General features: G+C 42.8%; 1 protein-coding gene across 2 annotated transcripts in view; it reads right to left on the bottom strand.

Annotated features, from left to right (window-relative positions):
* FBXO8 (F-box protein 8) overlaps window positions 1-27,455 on the bottom strand; it is a 56,176-nt gene that overhangs the window by 12,789 nt on the left and 15,932 nt on the right. The window contains exons 2-4 of one of the 2 annotated variants that reach the window (XM_040333473.1): window positions 20,016-20,123; window positions 13,272-13,582; window positions 1,500-1,626 (exon numbers count right to left, since the gene is read on the bottom strand). In XM_040333473.1, the coding sequence (XP_040189407.1) occupies window positions 1,500-1,626; window positions 13,272-13,573 (429 nt within the window). In that variant the 5' untranslated portion in view covers window positions 13,574-13,582; window positions 20,016-20,123. The remainder of the gene's footprint in view (window positions 1-1,499; window positions 1,627-13,271; window positions 13,583-20,015; window positions 20,124-27,455) is intronic. The other variant, XM_040333466.1, reaches the window with a different exon arrangement.

A 27,455-nucleotide genomic window follows, 5' to 3' on the forward strand; every position in this document is an offset into this window, starting at 1 on the left:
TTGAAGACGTTGTGGAAGAATGGGACAAAATTACACATGAGCAATGCATGTGACTAGTTTCTCCATTCAGGAGGTGTCTTGAAGCGGTCATTACCAACAAAGGACTTTGTACCAAGTATTAAATACATTTAAGTTAGTGTGTTCAATACTTTTTCCCTGCGTCATTCCATTTAATTGCACAGAACTTAATTTCTAAATGGATTTGTTTTGGTTTCTTTGTACGTATGAATTGCATGGGTTGTTACCGACAGGTGGTGAACATTTCATGTCGATAGCACCTTTAGAAATATATTTACCTAGAAAAATGGTGACATGTTCAAAACTTATTTTACCAGCTGTATTAATTTTTTTTACTAGTAATGACAGCGATCAGCGACTTATAGCAGCACTGCCATATTGTTGCGGACAAATTGGACAATGACAATTTTTTGGGGACCAGTGACAATAATACAGTGATCAGTGCTAAAAAATACGTACACAGTCACTGTACTAACGACACTGGCTGGAAAGGGGTTAACATCTGTGCCATTCGAAGGGTTAAATGTGTTCCTAGCCAGTACTTGTGTACTGTGGTGTTTTTACCAACGGAAGCCAAAGATCTGTGTCCCTGCTTTGCGAGAACAAAGGATTGATACCTTCCCTCCTCACAGAACGGCAATTTGCCTTGTTCACATAGGCAGATCGTCATTCTGCCTGTGTACTGAATAATCAGCAGGTGTCAGTACGTGCCGCTGGGCTTCCGCTGTGTGCGAGTGGGAACCCCGGAACCAGAAGTGTCAGATCACATACCAGGTATGTGATCTGGCAGAGTGGCCGCTCTTCCACAGTATATGCATGTTCGGTGCATGTTGGGTGGTCCGCAAGTGGTTAATAGAAGCACACAGTATATTTCCTTGAAACGGAATATACCATAATCTACTTTATTTATATACAAAATTTTGGGTATGCGATAGCCCTTTTGTAAAAAGTAGACTTGATAAAAAAAAAAAAAGAAGGGGTAGTCCAAAGTCAGTCACATCCTCAAAATGCTATTTATTTTTTATTTTTTTCGTTTTATAAAAATCGCTTCTACAGCAAGTAAGAGGCTCCATCCTTATTGTATTCTCTCCTAGTTATAATAACAATTTTGACTCAAGCCCAGAGAAAAGATCACTCTTTCTTTGTTGCGATTCTTAATTCACAAATGTTTAAAAATGCCTAGGATGCCCTAAGCATTATATATGACTGTCCTGATGCATCAAAATGACAGGTCATTTCACTAGGCAGTACAGCTCTGGCAGAGACTGGCATGTTGCACAGAATATAGGATGTATAAAAGCAAATACCGGTAAATTAATCTTGTGTTCCAACCAAAAATAGCTATAAAATGCTAGTTGTAACATGTTCTCCAAAGAAGCAAAAATACTACACTGATCTATCATAAAATGTAAATTTTCTATTCTTTACATTCTTTTTTTTTTTTATCTCATAAAAAAAAAAAAAAAAGAAGGACAGCTCACCTCATGTGGATTAGCGTTAAAGGTTAGGCTTCCTTCATCCAGTCGCATGTAAAGATTTCGGTAGGAAAATCCTGGCGGGTGTCTTTTATTGTATATAGAACAATGGCCCCAAGTGGACTTGCATAATCTAAAGAGTAAGAGTAAAACAAGAGTGAAAATCATCTAATCAACTTCATTCATGAAAAACTAGCAATATCACCACTAGCTTTAAAGTGTATGTAAACCCCAAGGCCTCATTTACACTGGCAAGGACATACATGCATGCATCTGTGTTTATAGGACATTTCTAGGCATACAGAAATGGATGTAATGATTTTAAATTGTGCATTTAGCGGTGTTGAGGAGCATTCCGTTTAGCGGTGTTTAGAGAAAATTGAATTCTGTATGTCTAGGAGAAGACATTTACGTTGGGCATAAAAATGGCTATATTGCGCCGTATGCATGAACTCACAAATGAATTCCTTCTTTTGTAATTTTTTGCATTACTTGGGTTACCAGCTACTTCATACCTCATTACCTGCCTTTTTACCCAGTTTTACACACAAGTTCATCATTATATGCTCTAATGAAGGGGGACTGATGAACCATTAAATGCATGGGCTTTTTATGCGACATTTAATGTGATCAATAAAAGACTTTGTACTTCTAAAGACCTGGTGGCGCTCCCATCTTTCTGCTATACCTACTGCTGATATTCTAAGCACCCTCCCATGACCCATTTGTTTTTTTATTTACCCGTATTTATCAGCGTATAACATGCACAGGCGTATAACACGCACCCTAACTTTAAAGCCTCGTATACACGATCAGTCCATCCAATGAAAACGGTCTGAAGGACAGTTGTCCTAGGTTAACCGATGAAGCCGACTGATGGTCCGTCGTGCGTACACACCATCAGTTAAAAAAAACGATCGTTTTAGAACACGGTGACGTAAAACACAACGACGTGCTGAAAAAAACGAAGTTCAATGCTTCCAAGCATGCATCGACTTGATTCTGAGCATGCGCAGGTTTTTAACCGATGCTTTTGTATACTAACGATCGGTTTTGACCTATCGGTTAGCAATCTATAGGTTACATTTTAAAGCAAGTTCTCATTTTTTTTAACCCAAGGTTAAATAACCTATGGGGCCTACACACGATCGGTTTGGACCGATGAAAACGGTCCATCAGACGGTTTTCAACGGTTTAACCTATCGTGTGTATGAGCCTTAAGAGGGAAGTTTCAGAAAAAAAAATTCCACAGCCCCCTGCGTATAACACGCAGGCACAGTTTACCCTCTATTTTCAGAGGGTAAACAAGTGAGTGTTATACGCCAATAAATACAGTATTTATATAGTAAGACATGTTCTTGGTTTTGTTTTATTTTTAAAGCTACCCTGTTGCTATACTAAATTTTTAGCCAAACTTTGTATGAAAAAAAAAAAATAAAAAAAAAAAAAAGAGAAGAAGAAATGAAAAGCTTTCGAATTCAAATTTCAAAATAAGTGGAAATGTTCCAGAATTGCTGGCAATTATTCCAAACCCCCAAAAGATCAATGTATACCAGATGATGAAAAACATGCTTAGATACTGCATAGGAAATTAAGTTATATTATTGCCAATAACAAATGGTACAAAATAAAAACACACTGTACATGAATAATGGGAACTATTATTTTAGTGGATGATCCGATCTAATATAAAAGGAAAAGTTCCAGATGAGATATAATAAATGTAAGATGCTAAAACCAACAGAGTTTTGGGGTCACTTCAACAATATGTGTTCTTATAGTCACAATTTATAAACATAAACAATAGGTACTGGATACACTAAAAGGCTAAAAACACATTAAAATGTAAAGTAAAGCAGCAGGGACAAATAGGAAACTACGTCAATTTTCCTGTGACCCATTGGAGATTCCCCTTTCATCTGGTCTGACATATCAAACGGTGCCTCCATTGGGGAGATTACCCCAATAAGTATGAATGTATATATGGCAGGGTCAATAGAGAAAAGCAAGTTATATCTGCCTTAAGCCTATAGCCACATTAGTCCATCTTACTCAAATCAGATTGATCAGTTTAGTGTGGCCAGGTGAATTTAAAGTAAGCTCTAATAAGCCGATATAGTAACTGCTCTTTTTTCCCTCTGATTAAAGACATCTGTCCCGTAGTGAAGCAATGGCAACCACGGACACTTGAAGAAAATTACTGAATTGAAGTTTCTTCAAAAGAAAAAAAAAAAGATGCAAATATATATTTACAAAAAGGTAATACGAAGATTAAACATGATAGAATTCCAATGACTGTGTCCCTTTAAATAAATGCTTCCAGCTTCTACTCAAAATTTAGTAGCCTTCTTCCCAGAGACATTTCTTGAATTCTTATAAATAAATCTATATATTGTGGTATTTAAGCCACATCTGAATCCAATCATTCAGGTTTCACATCAATCACTTCTGTAATCTGAGCACTGGGATAAAATCATAGTGAGCACTTCAGTATTAGTGCTTTTTAGCCTGACATAATTGACCTTTGACGTACACCTCTCAGATATTATATAGGGCTTTTCTGTGTATTTTTAGAATACAGTTTCCCACTGTTCTTACCTATGATCATAGCTCTGATCCTGAATAGCTGCAAACCACAGACCTCTTATGAGAACCTTCTCATCTTAGTTTCCACTAAATCAGTACCCCCACAATTATAGTAAGAGAGAAATACAAGAGGATGTTTAAAATGTTAAAAGACAGCCGAGATGTATATATACACAGAGGGTATAGAAAAAGAATCACCTTCCTTTAAAATAATCACATTTTGATGCTTTGCAGTCTGAAATTGAGATAGACACAGTTTTTGTTTTATGCAGCTGTATTTACTCAGTGCAACTTATAACATCTAAGTGAAAGATATAACGCCAACATGTCAAAAAAGAGAAAAATTCAAAAACAGAATCACAGAGTTGGAAAAAGCTCACCCCCCCCCCCTCCTAAAAATGACTGGTAAACTCAAATCAGGTGTAGCTAATCACCTTCTCAATTGCACACAAAGCCATTTGACTTTCAACTGTGATCACTTTGATTAGTTCAGCATGAGAAAAGCTTTCCTGGAGCATTTCAGTCCCTGGTAGTGCTACTGAAGCAATCAACTATGGGTGGCAAGGCAAGGTACTGTCAACAGATTTATGGGATAAAGTTGTGGACAGGCACAAGTCAGGAGATGGATACAAAAAAAAATCTAAAAGCTTTATCAATGACTAGAAGCACAGTGAAGTCTGTTATTACCCCTTCATGCCTAAGTGTAAAACAAATGTAAATGCCCAAGCACAATTTTGCAACTGTGACATCCGTCAGGACAAATTGGGCTTTCTTATGTTTTTTTTTTTTTTAAACAAAAATTAATTTAATCAAAAGAAAAAAATGGCCTAAAATAGTAAAATATATATATTTTAAATTTAGCTGTATATTTCTTGCAAAGAACAACCTAAAATAAATTGCTCCTGCTCCTGACGATTGCAGCGATGCCACATTTGTGTGCGTGTGTGTGTGCGCGCGCGCGCGTGTGTGTGTATAGCCTCATACACACAAATCTGACTTCCGACTGCCTTTTCCGTGGATTTTGCTCTGAAGGGCGTTGTCCGTGAACTTGGTATGCATACACACTTTTTAAGCCAACAAACACAAATGTAGTGACGTAATAGACTTACTACATGGTTTTTATGCTCTTTACCGCCACCCTTTGGGGAACTTCTGCTATTGTTGTCTGATCTTTAGCATCGGTTCCGAGCATGCGTGTGTGTACTTTGGACTTTAGTCTGATGGACTTGTGTACACACGATTGGATTAGCCGACGTAGGACATTTGTTGCCGGAAAGTTTGTTCTCACAGCGAACATTTGTCTGATGAAAAAGTTTGTCCGATGGAGCGTACAAACTGTCGTATTGTCTGATTAAACAGGTATGTCGGACATTTGTTCTCAAAAAGTCAGATCGGGTGTATGGGCCTTTAGTCGTTGTTTGTACCCATAGTACAGCCCAGAGACAATAGTGCTTTTAAAAAAAAAAAAAAAGAATCCTGCCTAAAACACACTAACACCAACTTTAAAATTATGCAGACTATGACCTTTGATCCCGACCCTAACACTAACCCTGGCAAATCTTGATCTTGTTTTTTTTTTTCTTTATTTTTCTTAGATTTCTTTTTACACACTTTGGTTTGTTTACATTTTTCTCTTCTGCTCGAAAGAGGAAGGTACAACGCACAATTTAAAAGAAGGACATAAACATAGGGGCGTGCTCGCAGTGACTGATCACTGCGATAGCCAAAATCAGATGCTATCACAGTGTTAAGATGACCCATAACTGAAAGTCCCAGGTCTCAACCATTAAAGAGCCCAGTCTACGTGCTGGAAGTGCATTCCCAGCGCAAAGAGAAAACCCCATGGAAAACCAAAACTTCCATAAAGAAGCAATTGCAAAAATATTTAAAGGGGTTGTAAAAGGTACATTTTTTTTCCTAAATTGCTTCCTTTACCTTAGTGCAGTCCTCCTTCACTTACCTCATCCTTCGATTTTGCTTTTAAATGGCCTTATTTCTTCAGAGAAATCCTCACTTCCTGTTCTTCTGTGTGCAACTCCTGGTGTGGAGTGTCATGCTCGTCCCCTCCCTTGGACTACAGGAGAGTCAGGACGCCCACTAACACACAGCTCCTTTCTCTATAGAGAGCGTCCTGACTCTCCTGTAGTCCAAGGGAGGGGACGAGCATGACACTCCACACCAGGGAGTTGCACACAGAAGAACAGGAAGTGAGGATTTCTCAAAAGAAATAAGGACATTTAAAAGCAAAAACGAAGGATGAGGTAAGTGAAGGAGAACTGCACTAAAAAAGGTAAAGGAAGCTATTTAAAAAAACGCTGATCGCCGCCATTAGTAGTAAAAAAAAAAAATGATTACAAAATAGGGCATAGTTTTATTGCATTTTTATTAAACGCTATAAATTTTGCGCAAACCAACCGATAAACGCTTATTGCAAATTTTTTTAACCAAAAATAGGTAGAAGAATACGTATCGGCCTAAACGGAGGGGAAAAAAAAAAAAAAGTTTTTTTATATATTTTTTGGGGATATTTATTATAGCAAATATTTTGTTTATAGCGCAAAAAATAAAACCGCAGAGGTGATCAAATACCACCAAAAGAAAGCTCTATTTAAGGGGAAAAAAAAGGACGCCAATTTTGTTTGGGAGCTACTTCGCACGACCGCGCAATTGTCTGTTAAAGCGACGCAGTGCCGAATCACAAAACCTGGCCGGGTCCTTTAGCTGCCTAAAGGTCCGGGTCTTAAGTGGTTAAAACCCACCTCCATACTGGGCCTATTCTGGCACTTCTCTCCTACATGTACAAATCATCATTCTTTTGCTAGAAAATTACTCAGAACCCCCAAACATTATATATGTTTTTTTAGCAGACACCCTAGGGACTAAAATGGCAATAATTTTTCAAACGCCTTTTCTTTTGTAAAAAAAATGGTTTCATGAATTAAAAAAATAAATAACAAAACAGTAAAGTTAGCCCAATTTTAGCCGAGTAAATAGATACCCAACATGTCATGCTTTAAAATTGCACACACTCATGGAATGGCGCCAAACTTCATTACTTAAAAATCTCCATAGGCGACGCTTTAAATTTTTTACAGGTTAACAGTTTAGAGCATGGGTCTTCAAACTATGGCCCTCCAGCTGTTCAGGAACTACAATTCCCATCATGCCTAGTCATGTCTGTGAATGTCAGTGTGTTACGAGTTACAGAGGTGGTCTAGTGCTAGTATTGTTGCACACACTCTAACGCACGCAGCGACACCTCACATGTGTGGTTTGAATGACGTTTACATACATGGGCGGGACTTACGTGTGAGTTCGCTTCTGAGCGCGAGCTACCGGGGACAGAGGCGTTTTAAATTTTTTACTTACTTATTTTTTACACTTTCTTTTACATTTTTTTTTTTGATCGCTTTTATTCCTATTACAAGGAATGTAAACATCCCTTGTAATAGGAATAGTGTGTGACAGGTCCTCTTTAAGGAGAGATGTGGGGGCAATAAGACCCCACATCTCTCCTCCATGCTGGAAAGAATGAGATTGTGAAAAAAAATTCACAGATCTCATTCTTACTAGCCGCAATTGCGGTTTGTTTACTTACGGGTACCCGGGCGTGACGTCATCACATCACGCCTGGGCCTCCGACGGTCCTAGAGATGACTGGTGACCATATGGTCACCAGTAATCTCTATGCTTCACATCCGGTAGACGGCGATCATCTCTCCGGGCCCCAGATGGCACGGGAGAGCCCGGAGAAGCACAGGATGGCGGCCGGAGGGGGGGGGGGGATGTCCCCTCCCACGGCCTATAAGAACGATCAAGTGGCGGAACCGCCGCTATGATCGTTCTTACGGTGCGCAGGATGGCCCCTGGAAGAAAATTATATCTGAATGATGCCTCTAGGTGCAGGCATCATTCAGATATCCACGCACAAAGTACAGGACGTCATATGACATCCACCCAGGATAAGAGATCCCCTTTTTGGACATCATATGACGGCGTGCGGTTTTGAAGTGACTAAATAGCAGTATTCTGTGCTTATATGACAACATTGAGATCTTTAAATAAAAACAGATTCCCTTCCTAGAATGTCATATTGCAGAAAGAGGTTTCCGTATATACTCGAGCATAAGCCGAGATTTTCAGCACTTATTCTTGTGCTGAAAATGCCCACCACGGCTTATACTCGAGTCATCGCTGCACTGTCCCCATCTGCAAGCTTCTCATCTCCAGCACTGCATTATATTCAGTCTACTCGGCAGCCGTGCAGTGTACCAAAGCCCCACCTCCTCCTCCTTGTCCACAATAGGCTGAACACTGACTCACTGCTGGAAACCGAGTCAGTGTTCAGTCACAGACAAGGAGGAGGCGGGGCTTTGGTACTCTGCATGGCCGCCGAGTAGACTGAGTATATCACAGCGCTGGAGATAATAAGGCCATAGATGGGAACAACACCGGGAGATAATAAGGCCACAGATGGGGACAACACCGGCACAACAGCAGACGCTGATCAGGTACTTGAGAGTGAGGCCGAGGCATGCAGATGGACACAGTGAGGGAGGCCGAGGCATGCAGATGGACACAGTGAGGGAGGCCGAGGCATGCAGATGGACACAGTGAGGGAGGCTGCAAATGGGCATTGTTGACCCTCTTTTCCACTTACAGTAGCTGCTGCATTCTCATCCTAGGCTTATACTCGAGTCAATACGTTTTCCCGCTTTTTGTGGTAAAAGTAGGTGCCTCGGCTTATACTCGGGTCGGCTTATACTCGAGTATATACGGTATTTAAAAATTTCCTTGGAATAGCTTGTTGTGCGATCTGTTGAAGAGCATTTCTAAAAAGGTGCCCTTTGTTGCAATTTTTATTACGGTATATTGGGTGAAGTTCCTCTTCAATCCCTCTACTTTCACTTTTTAAACTCTTATCTCCTATATAAACTTTCAAAACAATTCACTGTGAACAGAGGTTGTTTTCCTTATCACAAGGCAGGCTTACATATATAAAAGGATGATGATTCCAAGGTTAATGACGTTATAAAAAAGTTAAAAATGGAATTTATACAAATGAAGTACAGTTTATAAGTTGTTAGTGCTTTTTATTGATTCATAAATAATAAGATAATGTTAGAAAAATCTGGACATGTTATTAGTAAGATTCTGCCCACAGGAACAAGGAAAATTATTTTTTCATTTATGTTTTTATCTAAAAGCTCCTGTATGACAGTCTAAGCAGCTGCCCGAGATGTTACTATATGATGCACAATCCTCAAAAAAGAAAAACAAAAAGGATTTCCTTTACCTTCCCTGACTGAGCCAAGTCAGCTACTGATTACCAAAAGGGACAAGCAACAGTGACTGGTAGCCACACTCCCTGCAACATCTTCTCATCCCACAGTAGTGCAAGTGGGCACAATCTAAATGAGAGTGGCAACTGTGCTCCGAATTTAGGTAGGGCAGCACTCTTGCCACAGCATTGCAGGCAGCTATAGTAGGTGGACTTCACTGGCAGGATCAACAGGTAATGGCGGAACATATTTTTTTGCTTTCCTTGGTACCTCCCTACCCCTTTCACAAAAATGTGTCTGCACTGCAAACTTCAAGAACTTCTGATGTTTTGGGGAAATGGGAACATGCAGGTAGGCATCCTTTAGGTCCAACGTTATCATAAAGACTCCCTCCTGGAGGTGTCTTCTGACACCTGAGATGATGAGCAAGAAGTTCAGGCCTACCTTAGGGTGGGATCACCGCCTGTAGGACCTTCCTGCCGAATGCCAAGTCCTGAGGGGACAACAGCTCCACTCTGTAGTGCCTCAGGAAAGTATTTTGGCTCATCCAAGTTGCTGCTCTGCAGATTTGATCAATAAGCGCCTGCCCCCTCTGCCCAATAGGTCGCCAGAGATCTGGTTGAGTGAGCTTTAATGTGAGCTGGAACGGGTTTTCCTGACTGTTCATAAGCTACTGCGATAGCCTGTTTAATCCACCTGGCTATCGTAGGCTTAGAAGCTTGAAGCCCTTTCTTTTGACCGGAGAAATTAATTAACAAATGATCTGATCTCCTGAACTCACTCAATCGAAATAGGCTAGAAGACACCTTCTAACATCTAATAAGTGAAACCTTGCCTCTTTGTAATTTTTAGGGTTCTGATAAAAGGAGGGGAGGACAATCTCCTGTGAAATTCAGAGGTCACTTTTGGTAAATATAAAAAGGATCCTGTCTGAGAATTACCCTATCCTCTAGAAGCAACAAAAAAGGCTTTTATAGTCAGAGCTTGTAAATCACTAACCCTTCTGGCTGTCGTGATTGCCAGAAGAAAAGCCATCTTAAGTGAAAGGAACTTAAGAGAAATTTGAGCCACCGGCTCAAAAAGGCTCTTTGGTTAGAGCCTCTAGTACCAGGGATAAATCCCAAGGTGGAAACCCGATTGTCTTTACCGGGGTTACCCTTTCCCTGGCTGTCAAATATCTTTTTACCAGTGGGTTCAGGGCCAGCCTCTGGTCAAAGAACACTGACAAGGCTGCAACCTGGACCATTAGCGCGCTTACTGCCAAGCCCTGGTCGACTGCCTCTTGGAGGAAATCCAGGACCATGGGGATTGTTTGAAGAGGACCTTCTCTAGGCTGAGCCCAGCGAGAGAAGACTTTCCAAACTTTTGCATATATTTTTCTTGTGACTGACTTTGCAAGAGTGTGTCAATCAGCTTCTCCGAGCATCCCCTATGCCTGAGGATCTCCCTCTCAAACACCATGTCGTCAGGGAAAGAAAACCTGGATCGGGATGCAACACTGGTCCCTGGGAGAGGAGATCGCGTCTGGACGGGAGATGTAGCGGAGGAGCCATCGACCACCTTCTCAATGTGGGGAACCATGCTCGCTTTGGCCACCAGGGTGCGATCAGAATAAGGTATCCTTTTGACCTGGATAACTTCTGTAGTAACCGGGGGATCAGTGCTAGAGGAGGTAATGCCTAGGCTGGAGTGAACTCCCATTTCTATGCTAGGGCATCTATCCCGTAGGCGTCCTGCTCTCTGGTGAGAGGTACTTGTGGACTTTCCTGTTCTTCTTGCAGGCAAATAAATCTATTTCTGGTCTGCCAAAGTGTTGGCTTACCAGAGAGAAAACCTTGTTGTTCAACTCCCACTCCCTTTGATGAATGGGCTGCCTGCTGAGGAAGTCTGCCTGAATGTTGAGGGACCCTCTTACATATACCGCCGAAACAGAGAATGTTTTTCTCCATGTCCCCCAGGATCTCCTGGGTCAGTTTCATCAGCCTGCTGGACCTTGTTCCCCCCTGATGATTTATGTAGGACACCGCTACTACATTGTCCGAGAGGATTTGTACTTCTCTTGCTAGGACCTGGTCTTTGAAAAAGTTTAGAGCTCTTCCGACCGCTAACAGCTCCCTGAAATTGGAGGAGGCTTTGCTCTTCTCCTGATCCCAAGGACCCTGGGCAGAGATCTAGATGAGGCATATAGATGAGCTCCCCAGCCCCTTGCGTCTGTATTCAGAATCAATGGATTCTGTTTGGTCCAGGACCGACCTTCCGACAGGTTGTCTGCGCTGAGCCACCAGTCTAGGGAGTACCTTGCCTCTTCTGAAAGGGACACTTATGTCCAGGGATTCTCTTCTCCCACCCCAGGAGGAGAGAAGGAATCCCTGGAGTTTCTGGGAATGGAATTGGGCCCAGTGAACCGCTGGGATGCAGGATGACATGAGCCCCAGCACCCTCATCATGGTCCTTAGATAGGTCTCTCTGGTACCAAGCAGAGCAGAGGCTGCTCTTTGCACTTTGGTGATCTTTTCTTGTGGTAGAAAGATCCTTTGGTTCACTGAGTCCACCCGGTACCCTAGAAACACCTTGGATTGTGCGGGATCTAGGGAGGATTTCTCTTTGCCGATTAGCCACCCCAGATATTCTACTGTGGACATCACCTTGACCATATGCCGCCAGTATTCTCAGGGAGCTTTCTAGTAGCCCAGCATACCTTGCTTCCTGAGAAAAGATAGAAGGGAGACTCCCTTGGAATAAAGCTAAAGCTTTTATCTGTCCAAGCAGCCCCCACTGACTGCTCTTTGGTCAGATAATCCAAGGAGGGAAGACCTTGGTCCCAGAACTTAGGGCCATATTCTGAGTAAAGTTACGATGGAGTAACTCAGGATACTCCATCGTAACTCCCTTTTTTGACCCGTGTATCTATGCTCCTGATTCTCAGAATCATTTTTGCATAGATACACTTAAGATCCGCCATCTGTAAGTCACTTACACTGGCGGATCTTAAATGCAATGACGCCGGCCGCCGCTAGATGGCATTTAAGTGAAGGAGTCATTTGCGTATGCAAATGATCCTTCTACGCCGATTCACGAACGAGTTCGCGTCGCGTAACCGTCGCTAACGTCGTTTGCGTAAGCGGAAACTTACCCCTGCTATATGAGGGGTAAGTTTCCGCAAGTCTCGCGTAGGCCATGTTACGGATGGCGTCGGGTCCCCGTCGTGTTTTTTCGTCGGATACGTCGTTTACGTAAGTCGTTCTTGAATACGACTTTACGTCAATGACGCACACGTCGGCGTCATTGACGTTTTCCGCCGAGAACTGGAGCATGCGCACTGGGCTTTTTGCAGCCCGGCGCATGCCCAGTTCTTTTGTATCGGGGGCGCGCTTCATTTGAATAGAAGCCGCCCCCTTGGAGATCCGCCAGGCTACGCCGGGACACTTACACTCCGCTGTCCCAACTTATGGAGCAAGTGGTTGGGGAATACAACACCTGCTCCAGTAAGTTGGGACAGCGGAGTGTAAGTGCCCTAAGCGAAGCAGGCGGATATTTACTCAGAATATGGCCCTCTGTCTTTTTTACTATAAATAATAAACTGTTTCGCTGCCATCCTGTGGGAAACACAATCAATAACTGAGGGACAGAGGGAAGGGTGGGACCTTTTAAACTCTGTTGATTGTGTTTCCTGTCAGATGGAACCCATCATCTCAGGTGTGCCGTCCTGGAAGGTGACTGGAGAAATTCTCAATAATAAATTTAGCATTAAAGAAGCAAAATTATCACCATTTTAACAGACATTCTAAGTTTTTAGTTAAAACGATTTATTAAAAATACATAACATTACAGCTGATTAAAGTTACAGTTTACATCCCAATTTCATCACAGTTTTTCACTCCACTATTTAAATCGGCATAGATTTACTCACCCTTGCCACAGCAATTCATCATTAGCCAGGTCTTGCCATACGCATGATGCCAAACACAGGTCAGTGGCATTAAGATAGGATAAAATAGTAAGGCTTAGCTCTGGTGGCATCCTTTCAAGATTTATAAATCCATGATCATCCTTTGTTTTTCTAGCTTTCAGCAGATGGTAAAGGTCTATGCCACTCTGGGCATTTCTTCGATTGTTTATATTGTTGTCATTATCTGTAGTCAGGTAGCTGTGATCTAGATATCCTTGCTGAAACTGGTGGTTTCTTGCAACTCTCCAAAGCCCTTGACCCATCTGTGAACCCTAGTAGACAAAAACATAAGAAATATTAGAACAAAATAATTACACTGGAATTCCTTGCCACCGTTTTTATGGGAATGTCTGGGCCTTTGATAATGCAGGAAAGCGATCCTAAATTCTGCCCAGTGAAGGTTCTCTGCTGCCTAATTGAGCACATCTCTGACGATCGAAAAAAATATCTATGACTCTTCAGTCTAGGACTTGCACGGTTTGTAGAGAGATGAGGATCAGAGAGAGGGAAGCAACATATCACAGAATGGGCAGCAAGACAAGTTGGGTAGTCAACACAGAGGCACTGCAAGAGCTCAGATCAATCTGACTGTAAAGGTTTACGGGGAGTTTATATAAAACCCAGAGAAACAGTAAGTTGTGTGGAATTGAAATGTCCACGGTCGTACATGTATCCTTATGGTATAGCGGGTGTCAGCGGATGAACATCGGCTGACACCCGATCTCATCGGTCCCTGCTATGGTTCGATTCTGCAGACGGAGGAAAATCCTATTTTTCCATCCGTCTGCAGATCGGATCGGGTCAACAGAGACAGATGGTCCGTGTTCATCCGATACCCCCATAGAGGAGAGCGGAGATCTGATAGGGCGGTTCCTGCACAATGTGCAGGGACCCCCTGTCATCTGCTGGCTCAGCAGGGATCAACAGAGCGATCCCCGTCGATCAAGCGGATGAAAAGGGCACGGATCCTTACAGGATCCGTACGTGTGAAAGGGGCCTAACTGCTAAAAACAATGGCCAATACTCCATACTCTAACCCTTAGTCTTTTCCACTGCCTTTGACACAGTCGACCACCCGCTCCTCCTCAATAAATTCCATTCCACTACTCTGCTCTTTCCTGGTTCTCCTCTAACCTATACCAGTGCACTTTCAGCGTCACATACACCAACTCCTTCGCTCCTCTTCCTGTTGGGGTACCCCAAGGCTCCATCCTTGGGCCCCTCCTATTCTCTCGACACCTCTTCCCTTCGCCAATTGATAACCTCCCATGCCTTCCAATATCACCTGCACACCGACAAAATCCAGATCTATCTCTCTTCTCCCCAGCTCTCCCATTCAATCTCCTTACGTATCACAAATTTATCAAGCGACATATCAGTATAGATTTCACAACACTTCTTCAAAAATCTTTCCAAAACTGAGCTTATATTCTAGATTTGGAGTTAAGCCATCCACTCAGCAGTAAACCCACTGTCCACTGAGAACTTTCAGCAGCAAACCGCAGCTCTCACTGCATAGTAAAACACACAGGGTGGGGAGAGCTTAAGGAAGGGAACACAGAGTTTACTACAGTTAGTTGATAAGCTTCTCTATGAAATTCTTTGAATGCACCTACAAGCAGTGCAGGAATAACTTCTAAATATTTAAAAAAATGTTCCAGAAAGTAAAAAAACTTTGCAGAGCAGTCTTTGTGCAAGAAAAAAAGTATTTGAAGAGCACCCATGTTAAGCATCATCTAAAAACAGACAACATGGGAGTTTCACAGTACATTGAAATTACAGGATAAAATAATACATTTTAAATATAGAGACACCACTTAGATAAAAGTTTCCTAAACACCTTGAATGTCAACTCAGACAACATGTATTCCTTTTTTTAAGCTGAGTGACTGAAGTTCAAAAGCACTGTATAAGTCTGGTAATTTGACATATGCAGGGAGCTTCTGCTGTACCAGTTTTTAAAGGCTACAAGTAATGCACTTTTCAGAAAAGGTGAGGAATGGTATTTAGATTAAAGCCCATCTAAACTTTGTTTAAATTGGCTAAACTGATTCCAGGTGCATCAAAACAAGGTGTGCAAAGTCTTACAGTTTTTCTTGGAAAAGCAGCCACATCCCAAGCAGAAAAGCATGTATCAAAAACAAGGTGTGCAAAGTCTTACAGTTTTTCTTGGAAAAGCAGCCACATCCCAAGCAGAAAAGCATGTATCCTGTTAGCACTCTTAAGAGTAGAACCCTTAAAAGGCCAAGTTCACCTTCTGGAATATATAATATGTTCCAGCTTCTGCCAGTTTCCCTGTCCCCCCCAACACCTCCCCAGTGTGAAAGTGGGTGGGGAATCTTCTCCCTACACCCGCTGTCATTTTTTGAAAACAGAGTGGCTGTGCGGGACTCCGCCCACACAGCTGCATCATTCATTTACAGTTTCCTGCGGATAAATGAACTACAAACACCAACATCCACCACAGCTGATGTCTTGTAGTTCATTAACAAGCCCTACAGCCTTCAACAGACCGCATGTATGAATACAGGCAGAAAGCTGCCAAGCTTGTCTGCAGAAGCTTGACTCAACTGATCACGGGTGAAATTTTTTTTCAGGCTCCTGGATAACAAATAAAAAATAAATGCACATTTTTTTCCTGCAAAAATATGTGCATTTGTGTTTTTGTTTTTTTTAGTAAAAGTGAATTTATCCTTTATTCCAACTATCCACTGATTGATATTCTGCAGGTCCAGCAGGGACCAGACGAATATTGATCAGTGTGGGGCCTCCTCTACTCAACAAAAATCGATTAAACAGGGAATGTATTGGAAAAAGTTTGATCAAATCAGTGGCCACTGGTCAATGTACTCTGACAGGCCAACTTCTCTATGCAAAAGGACCAACACCCCCTTGACAAGTTAGAGCCAGAACACTTCAATCAGCAGAGGACCGTGTTTCCCCCGAAAATAAGTCCTATTGTGATTTTTTGGGAATGGCTGCAATATAAACCCTACAAAGAAAATAAGCCCCAGTTTAAAGTGCTGGTAGAATCCATAATATTACAGTAGTATATAAAGAAAACTGTGTATGTTTATGTAATCTAATTGTGTCACATACCTTTTTAGCACCGCCCAGCGCTCAGCTTAACTCCGGCTGCTCTCCTCCTTTCCTCCCAGCTGTCAGCGGGGGGGGGGGGGGGATTTTTGGCCCCCCTCTCTGCAGTGCTCAAAAGAAGGGAAGAGAGCTCCGTGCTCAGCTGATCTCATGCTGCTCTCCTCTTCTCCAAGCTGTCAACGGGGTATCTCGTGCCCACCACCCTCTGCAGAACCCCGACAGGTCACAGAAGCGCCCAGCGGCGCTATAAGAAGGCACAATCGTGGCAAATTTAGATTACAGAAACAAATACAGTTTACCTTATAGAATACTGCAACAGGGTGGATTCTAGTATTTTACAAGCACTTTTACACGGTACCACAGGATTCCTGACAGGCAGGGAGGGAGAGAAGACAGCACATGACATGATAATATCTACCCCAAAAATAAGTCCTATAGTGTCTTTTGTTGCCAAAATTAATATATGGCCTGGGCTTATTTTCAGGGAAACACAGTGTGTAATTATATATATATATATATATATATATATATATATATATATATATATATATATATATATATATATATATATATATATATATATATATATATATATATATATATATATATAGTTCTGTAGATCTGGTGAGAGTTCATAAGACCCCACTTTGAACTCAAATTGATATAATTGTAGCATTGGTTTTTAATTTGTAAAAATTGATAGCGCCTGCAATGCCAATAGAGTTCGCTAAATGAAGTAGAGAGCTCTGTGAATGGAAGAGAGCTTGTTATCAGACTTTCAGACTTTCATGGGTCAGATGACCAGGCTCTCCACCTGACCTTTCTCTTCCATTTTGGAGGTGTAGGGTTTTAGCTGTGCAAAATAATTTTTATTTACTCAATTTTGATTTAAAGCAGCACTGAGAATGTATTATGACTATACCGCTGCTTTATACATTCCCCCCCCCCCTTCCCCTCTCCCCCAACAATTTGATACACATGAGCTCAACAATGGAAAAAAAAAAAAAATCTTTGCCAAAACTAAACAATACGTTACGACTTATGTTGTTTCATGAAATTAATGTTTCTCTTGGATGTAGAGCTACAGACATTTCTTTCCACACAATTAGTGAAGGCCCCAATGCCAGGTACACACGATCCTATTATCGGACGAATGATCGTCCGTTTTTTTTGTATGCTAATCTCACGTCGAATCGGATGAGTTTACTAAAGTCACGAAAATTCTCGTACAACAGAATAAAAAAAATCGTAAGTGATGTCATGTCTTGTAATGCATTTGTATTGCATTTTCGAACGACAGCTGTACTGATTAAACAAAAATCGTACGATCTGGCATCGTACGAAAAAAAATTCCGTGCATGTTCGATAGAATAAAATCGGATGAACTGTCCTGATCGGCTCTTGGAAGCCCTGGACTAACGATCCGATTATCGTACGATCGTTTCGAAAGTGGCATTTTTCGTACGATGTTCGGATCGTGTACGGGGCTTTACTCTTGCACCTTCCCATTCGCCTGGATGGACATACAGTACTGACAGCCCCATACTTCCTTCTGCATATGCATAGGCAATGGCAAGCCTTCTATATACATACAGGTGACAAGTGTATGTTGCATAGACTTTAGACCCTCTTCTGTAGTGGCAGAGAAGAGACTTTAAGCTTTTGATTTAAAAATGGAGGAGATCAGATAGATACAAAAGATAAGGGCAAATTAATAGCAATAATATTGTAGTAAGTAAGCTGCATATAAGGTTCGAATACTTTTTTCTCTTATATTTTACCGGGAGCTGCTACATCATATCACAGGCTAGACCTGCTCTTTTCTCATATTCATACGTCCACAGCAAATACTAAACACATTACTTCTGTTTGTCTAATTATTCTAGTCCATCTCCTAACAAATGTGTGAAATGCAAATGAAATGTAAACAAAAAGTCAAAATCCCTCTAACCTGTCTACAATATAAAGGAGCTGCATTAGCCTTTCATTCATGTGAAATGTTTATATGGGTAGACACAGTTTGACTGAAGGCTTACTAAAAATAGATCATAGGCAATCTGATCTAAAGAAAGCCAGCCAAGGCCACTAACACTGAGGTTCTGAAGAAGTGAGACGTTGTGCAGACCTCGCTGTCCTATACATTTGTGACAGCCCAGGGAGGTGAAATGAGGTAGTGGCTGTTTACATTTCAACAAGAGTACAATGCTGTTTAGATGGCAGAAGAAAAAAAAGGTACAGTAAACAAATTAGATTGACATAAAAAAAAAAAAAAAATAGACTGAAAGCTAAATTTACAAAATAAGGTTTACAAACATATTTCACATCACAGCAGAGGTGGAGGAGTGAAATTCTGAAAGCACGGTCACCCTAAGAAAATGTAGAGAAATCACTAGGAGTCCTATTACCTTCCCCAAAGATCACATAACATCCACTTGAAGTCACAGCACAATGTTCGGATGGATTGTTGTCCATCTCTATCTGGCCGCAGTCACTGTTTGACCAATAATTTTTCATTTGACTCCTTCATTTTTTTCAGATCCAAGATTCTAGTGCCAACACCTATGTACCAGTACAAAGTCGGTGATCGGAAGACTTATGCTGGCCAAACAAAAACTTGAATTTGGGCCAATTCAGCAGGAAAATTTAGCCATGTGTGGCCAGCATAGGTCTCCAAATCCCTACAAGAGGGCCTTTCACACGGGCAGTTTGCATTCTGATGAGCAAGGCAGATGTCAGGTCTGTGCCCACTCAGATTACATAGAGTGGACATGGACAGACTCCGCTCTATAGGCGGCCAGGACTCCACTGTCTGTTTACACCAGGCTGCCTCCAATCCAGTCCACAAAAATGTAAAAGGACAGTCCTCCTTCATTGCCTTTAGGGGGCCTGATCAGACGCAGAGGTAGACAGTTGTAAACAAAAACAAGTCTGTTTACACCTACCAGTCCATAGGAATACATGGCCCTTCCGATCAGGTCCATCTGACAGGCAGAACTAAATCGGATCACCCGTGTGAAAGGGTCCTAAAAGTGAGACCTTAGCTCAGTGGCGACCCGTCCATAGAAGGCGCAGCCTCCACTATCAATGCGTCCGGCCCCCTGATCCACATACCATGGATTCCAATGCGGCAAGGTGTTTTTTTGAAGCACCATATTAGAGGCTCCAATAGGCTTACAAAAAAAAAAAAAAAAGGTGAGCTCGGAGCGCAAAGCCCATCCAGTTGTGTGACCCTAGCAAATCAATTTTCGCTATTCTCACACTAAAGTTCCTCTGCGAGACCGGTTTCCTGATTTGCCAAAGAGTCAGGCGATCCTATTGTATGCCTATCGCCTTGGCGGAAGACACAAGGCGGAGGAAGCTGGAAGAACGGACATTGGAGCCGGCACGTCCTGCACTCCAGAAGAGGACACCACAGCCCTGCCACATGAGCGAGTAAGTGATGGGCCAGGGCCATGCCACTGGGGGGGAAGGGGCGTTTGTTTGCCGCCCCCCCCCCCCCCCCCCAAAGAGGAACCCCCCAGCCGCCACTGCCCCAGCTATGTGCCAACCCCATATTGAGGTCAAAAGCCAGGCTGCATGTGTATTGCAAAACAGGTGATGCTCACTTACTTCAAACCGCAATCCGTAGTGTAGCTCCACAGCCCCTTAGTGTATGTTCATGCTCTCTTTTAGTGGTTTCCCCTCACTGGCCGGTTAGGATGTCCCTCATTCTAGGCTCTGTTAAAAAAAATATATATATATTATTATACACATATATCTTGCCATAAGGGACTAAACCCTTACTATGAAGAGATAGCCTGGTATTGCCTGCTGTATCTCTTGTTTACAATCTTATCAAAAAATAAAAAGTTTTAATTTTACAAAAGGTGGAGTCATCTGAAGAAGAATTCCAGGCATCAGATATTTTTACGTTGGTCCAACTTGGGCAATGTCGGACATCACTGTCCCGCTTCTTCACTTTGTGTAATCAGAAAAGGCTTTGCATGCTTTCAGATGATGCAAAACATTGTCTGAACGGTGCCCTTACTGAGCGGCCAATGTCCTATGTTCACAATACATCAAGCCGGTCGTTCAGCATAGGACCGGAAAGCAAGTGGACATACTTCAGCGATTTCAAGGGGCATAGGCCAGGCATGGTATATACAAATTTACATTGGTCCAAGCTGGACCAATAAAATATGTAAAACAATACCATGCCTGGAATTCTTCTTTATAGGTAAGTGTTATCCACTGCAACCCAGCAGACACCCTGCCCTGCAGTACCTCTACCTCCACTACAGGGCCTTCTGGCCTGCTATAGTGGACTTTGGTAGGCAAGGGGATGATTTGGGAAAACATAAAACCTTTGTCAGGTATTTGTTACTGTCTATGTTCCCATTTGGGAGCTTTAAACTTATCATAAGTGAAATCTCTAAAACATAAAAGTAATAACAGCCATTTCAGTACAATGGTGAATGGTTAGAATATACAGTATGCCCGATTCTTATCGGGGTTCCTGTTCTGGATACAAACTTTCCCTCATTTCTTGTTCTGATGTCACAGAAAACACAAAGTGAGATGAAATGTCCCCAGTTGGGTCACAGACAGCAATAAAGTCTGTCATAAATTCCAACTTTTCCACATCCTATTCAAAAATTTTTTTTTTTTTTCTGGGGTTGGGCGTTCTGGTTAAGTCCTATAGCAAAGGTGACCAAATTAAAATTAATTTTAAAATTAAAACCGGGACATGCATAAGATATGCATAAGATACCGACGCGTTTCGCACTGAGCTAGTGCTTAATCATGGCTAGCCATGATTAAGCACTAGCTCAGTGCGAAACGCGTCAGATATCTACCTGTTCATTTGTTGCACCTGTGAAGTGATGTACTTGCTGTACTTTTTTGAATAAAAGACAACCGTTTGGTCATTGGAGTGCGGCTATCCATCCTCTTTCTTCATATATTATGCATGGCCAGTGCATTGCCAGCACCCACAGTATCCTGAGTCAGTCCATCTCTACATAGTGACCCACCTGGAGCGGTGATCCCTTCTCTAAATCCGGGACAGATTTTTTTTTATTACTAATGGCGACAATCAGTGACTCAATGCCCATCATCGCCTGCCTCATGGCCCCGGCTACTACTGGGTGGGGAGTGGCGGAAGATCACTCCGCCAGGGAAGGCAAGAAGATAAGTAGGCAGGCGGCTGGCCGGGACTTGAGCGAAGGCAGAAGAAAATGCGGTCGAGCTGAATGGGCATGCACCTAAAACTGAAGAAATATTCCCTCCGCTCAGAAAGGGGCACAGATAATGGACAAAAAATACACCCCCCCCCCCCCCCCAAGCCAGTAGGAGCGGCAGTACGGGGGTCTTTAATTCAGATTTTTATTTTTTTATTCTGCATGGACTCTTTGAAATTGCCCCAGCCCCTGTTCAAATGCAATCCGGGGAAAGTGTCCTCAATCCGGGGATTGTCCCTGGAAACCGGGGATGTCTGGTCACCCTACCTAGAGCTAGCATCTGTCAGCACCAGTCAGAGATTATCTCCATCTAGATCAATAAGTACAACCATCAGTCCCTCCCCTCATGCCAGGGTGCTGGGTGTAATCCTGGACTCCAACCCGTCCTTTCAGCCCCAAATCCAACCGCTGTCCAAATATTGCAGACTTCACTTGCATAACATCTTCCACTTATTCACTCCCTCGTTCTCTCTCTCTCTCGCCTTGACTATTGTAGCTCCCTCCTCATTGGCCTACCTCTCCGCAAGCTATCCACTCTTCAGTCTATTATGAATGCTACTGTCAGACTCATTCACCTTACCAACCGTTCAGTGTCTGCCACCCCTCTCTACCCTCTCTCCACTGGCTTCCCACTGCCCAACAAATACAATTAAAAACACGAACAATAACATACAAAGCCATTAACAAATCTGCCCTGAGCTATATCTCATCTCCAAAAAGCACTCAAACTCTATACTCCTCCCAAGACCTCCTGCTCTCTGCCTCCCTTGTCTCCTCCTCCCATGCTCCTCTCCAGGACTTCTACAGAGTCTCTCCCATCCTCTGGAACTCACTGCCCCAATCTGTCTGGTTATCTCTTATTCTGTCCACTTTCAGGCGACCTCTGTAATCACATCTCTTCGGGAAGCCCTATCCTGCCTTCAGCTAACAACCGAATCTTCTACTTCCATCATCAGTTCATCCCTCACAGTCACTACCTTTTGTTTCACAAGATCCTCCCTATTAGAGATTGTAAGCTTGCAAGAGAAGGGCCCACCTATCCCTCTTGTATTGAATTGTATTGTTTCTGTATTGTCCCCTTTTATATTGTAAAGTGCTGCGCAAACTGTTGGCACTATATAATAATAATAATAATAATAATAATAATAATAATAATAATAATAATAATAATAATGTGTTACTACCACCCATACCTTTTCCTCAGAGGCTGAGTTTTTAGTTTAGAGTAGGAGTCAGTCCATGTTATCAGGTTCTATTCTGTACAATAAAGTGAAAAAAAAAAAAGGCCGACATGACTGCTTTATGCGGAATCCCTCAGACAGGAAGCCATCTGGAGAATTTCAGCTTGAGCGGTGTTTATAAAGTCTGCATGAAACACTTGAAAGAGAAAAAGCTCATGAAGTGGACTTCTGCTACATTCTGCTTTCCTTGAGTATTATTCTGAACAAGAACTGCTGCATATGCAACTGCTGTAATCCTAACCATGGCTATACTGAATAATATGAATCCTATGAAAAATGCAAATAATATATTTTTTTTTTTTTTACTGCCCTAACAATCCTGTTCTTACACATACAAACCACACTGGGGGCACACACACAAATTGCATGATCTATTCTGTTTTGGTAATCTCCAAACCTTCCAGATGCATTATCATTTGATAAATGCATACACTGCAATATAAAGCTAAAACTACCTGCACATATTCAGCCTCTATTGGGCAGATCCACAAAGATCTGCCCCGGCGCATCGTATCTGAGATACGCTACGCCGCCGTACCTTACCTGGCTTTAAATCGAATCCATAAAGATTTTGCGCCGTAAGTTACGGCGGCGTAGTGTATCTCAAGCGGCGTAACGGCGCGGAATTCAAAATATAAGGAAACAGTAAAGTTAGCCCAATTTTTTGTATAATGTAGCTACGACTAAGGCTATTGTTGAAACGCATCAAAGCTATTGTTTTACTGTCATTCTGATGTACCAATAAACGACACTTCAAGGATTACAGTCTTGCCGGCTCTTCTTACTATTTGCTATATTGGAGTGTGATGGGATACATTGAACCTAGGCACCTGTGAGTGGACCTGGTGTATGGATCGGGTTTTCCCTGCAGAGAGCACCGTTACCCTTTTCTTTTACACGTGGTTTGCATTCGGGGGCCATGCACTCAAACCCTGTACAGATGTCAAATTTGGCGCAGCGGCTGTGTCCATGCAAACGCTGCGTCCCAACATCAGAAAGGATGTGCAGGTAAACACGACCCTCACGCAGGCCTACGCTGTAGTACCTTGTGAATGCAGGTTTAGGCACAATGGCAGCTCAGCACATGTTCTACTATTATTGCTTGTCATCTGCAGATTTACATTGTCCGGCACGTTTCTCCAGCCTTTTTACCAACAAAAGCACTTGGAGCCCTTTCACACTGGGGCCGCCCGTGCGTTAGTGGTAAAGAGCTGTTCGTCTTAGCCGCGCTTTACAGCTGTTTAAGCATCACTTTTCGGCCGCTAGCAGGGCGCTTTTACTCCAGCTAGAGGTCAAAAACACCCGTGTCATGGCGCTTCCAAAATGCTGCCAATTCATTGCAATGAGCAGGTGCGTTTCGGGAGATGTGTATACGGCGCTCCCAAACTGCCCCAAAGATGCCGCTTGCAGGATTTTTTCTAACATCCCGCAAGCGCACCACCCCAGTGTGAAAGCACTCATGCCTTCAAATTTGGGCGGTGTGGGAGACAGTTTTCAGACGCTTTACAGGTGCTATTCCTAGTACTAAAACACCTGAAAACTGCCTCAGTGTGAAAGGGGTCTTGGATAAGGTCTCATACGATATGCAAATCACTGCAATGTTCAACACTAGCTGCAATATACAGACAAATGGGTAGATTTTCAAGACATGAAAAGTAACACCACATTTCAAATTGACTGAACACGGTACTTCTATTACAACAGCCAACAGCTATGCAGGAACACGGATGTGTATCAAGTCTTGTAGGACTTTTCTCATATGTTACTGTGTAAAAGGGTGCCGTCTGTAGTAAACAACCAAGCTGGGAATGGGATACTTTCACTGATCTGTCCAAAATGGTTTGTTTTCTGATTTGTTTTCCTGCCCTACAATAGAAACGACGATGTATATCAGATTCAGGAAAAAGCAGTGTCTGAGCGCCTGGAATGACACCATGGAAAAGTATTTGCATTTTATCAGCCGATTTTCATGCGCTCGTCACTCCCAAAGGCCAATAACAATTATCTGCTGGTTTACTGAGGCAGAGATGATTCACAAACAAAAACTTAGCTAATCACGTAATTCACAATATTTCTAAAACGTTCTACAATACATTCTGGATGGGGCCATTTCTCATGGTTATCATATTTCCCGGATAGATTTACCATTACGCCCTTTAAACACCCGAGTAAAAGAAAAAAGCCTTATGCCGCGTACACACGATCAGACATTACGATAACAAAACCGCAGATTTTTTTTCCCCGACGGAATGTTGGCTCAAACTTATCTTGCATACACACGGTCACGCAAACGTTGTTGGAAATTCTGAACGTCAACGATGAGCCGAAAAAAATTAAAGCGGAGGTCCACTCGATTTTTTTTTTTTTAAGCCAGCAGCTACAAATACTGCACCTGCTGACTTTTAACCTGTCCAGCGCGCCCATGATGTCAGCAGCTTTCGCCGCCATTCTTCCCTGCCCGATTCCCTACTGCGCATGCGCGAGGATCGCGGCGCGCCGTCACTGGTCCCCGCTCTCTGTGACGTGTCAGAACCCGGAAGTGGTGCAAATACCTGTCTTAGGCCTTGTACACACGAGAGGATTATCCGCTGGAAACGGTCCTCCGGACCGTTGCCGCGGATAAATCCTCTGGCGGATTTTGATCTGATGGTTCATCCGCGGTGACGTGTCGCGCCGTCGCCGCGATGATGACGCGGCGACGTGCACGACGCTGGAAGGTAAAGACTTCCCACGCATGCGTCGAATCATTACGACGCATGCGAGGGAGGGGATCGGACGGATTGATCCAGTGAGTCTGTACAGACCACCGGATCAATCCGCTGGACAGGATTCCAGCGGATAGTTTTCTTAGCATGCTAAGTAATTTCTATCCGCTCGACATTCATCCGCCCGTTAAATATCCGCGGATAAACATCCGCTGGGCCGTACACACCACAGGATCTATCCGCTGGAACCGAGCCGCGGATAAATACCAGCGGATAGATCCTCTCGTGTGTACAAGGCCTTAGACATGTATCTGCACCCCCCTCCCCCTAAAAGGTGCCAAATGTGACACCGGATGGGGGGGATCCAAAAAGCGGAGGCTCACTTTTTGTGTGAACCTCCACTTTAAGTTCAATGATTTCGAGCATGCGTAGGATTTTTGTGCATCAGAATGGCATACAGACGATCGGAATCTCCGACAAAAAGTTTTGTTGTCGGAAAAATTGAGAACCAGCTCTCAAACATAACATTTGTTGCCGGAAATTCCGAAGCAAATGTTCAATGGAGCATACACACGGTCGGAATATCCGACCAAAAGCTGTTTGTTGTCGGAAATTCTGATCTTGTGTATGCAGCATTAGAGACGATAAAGCTTGTGGTGAATGTACGCAAATATGTTTTTTTTTTTTTTTTTTTAAAGGCAGAAAAAAGGTCTAAAATGAGCATTATAAATTGACTGATCTGCAGGACGTGGCATCACTGTATGCAAAGAGGCAATGTGACCTTATTTTTTAATCTTTTCTGGATTTACTGCTCATAATCCTCCGCTCAAATGACAAATCCAGAGACATGCATGCATTCCATAAATGTCTTTCAACCTACACTCACAAGAAGGTCATTTTTATGTAAAAACACAAATATCTTTACGTTGGCCTTTATTAATAAGAAAGTGTACTACTGCTTAAGCATGGAATAGTCAAAAGCAAAAAAAAAAAAAAAAATATTTTTTTCTGTAAAAAAGAGCATCAATTATGCCCAACTTTTCATTTTTCAAGTAAGATTAACTCATGAAAGTGAAAAGCCGATGGGCCTTATGAGCAACAAAATGCTTTTTACACACCAAGGGTGTGTCTTATCCTGCGACTTTGGACAGAGTCGCATGCCAAGTCGTACCCCATGATAAAAAACATTCATATCTGTGCGACTTCAAGTCACGCCGACTTCAAAGTATGCACGTTTTATCCAGTTTCAGGGATCATTCACACCATGTTCAGTTACCTGCATTTTCCGCACTTGATCAATGCAGGTAACACAAGGGCTCATAGAAAACAATGCTTGTCTACGTGCCTCGGTCACACCTCAATGTTGTGTACATGTGCGTTGCGCTAAATGCAATCTGTGTGAAAGTAAAGATGTGAAAAATTTTAATGGTGTCAGCATTTTAAACCATTTCAATTCCATGCACTTTCACCCCCTTCCGGCCCAGGCCAATTTTAAAGGGGTGTTCCAGCCTTTTTTTAAGTTTATTAAAAGTCAGCAGCTACAAAAAGTGTAGCTGCTGGCTTTTAATAAACAGACACTTACCTGCTCCACGGCTCCAGCGACACGCCGGCCGGGGCACCGCTCCTCGCCCCCCCTCGCCGTCCGGCGTCTTCATTCCTAGTGTGGGCACCCGGCAGTGACAGCTTTCGGCTTCACGGCCGGGCACCCACTGCGCATGCGCGAGCGGCACTGCGCATGCGCGAGCGGCGCCGTCCGATTGGACAGGCGCTCGCCTACAGGGAGGGGCTGTGAAAAGGCGATTAAGCTCATCGCCTTTCCAGCCCCTCGGCGGAAGTGGGACAGGAAGTCCCCTTCTCCTGAAGCCCCCACTCCCCCCCCCCCCC

The sequence above is a fragment of the Rana temporaria genome, chromosome 1, assembly GCF_905171775.1.
Source record: "Rana temporaria chromosome 1, aRanTem1.1, whole genome shotgun sequence".
NCBI classification, from domain to species: domain Eukaryota; kingdom Metazoa; phylum Chordata; class Amphibia; order Anura; family Ranidae; genus Rana; species Rana temporaria.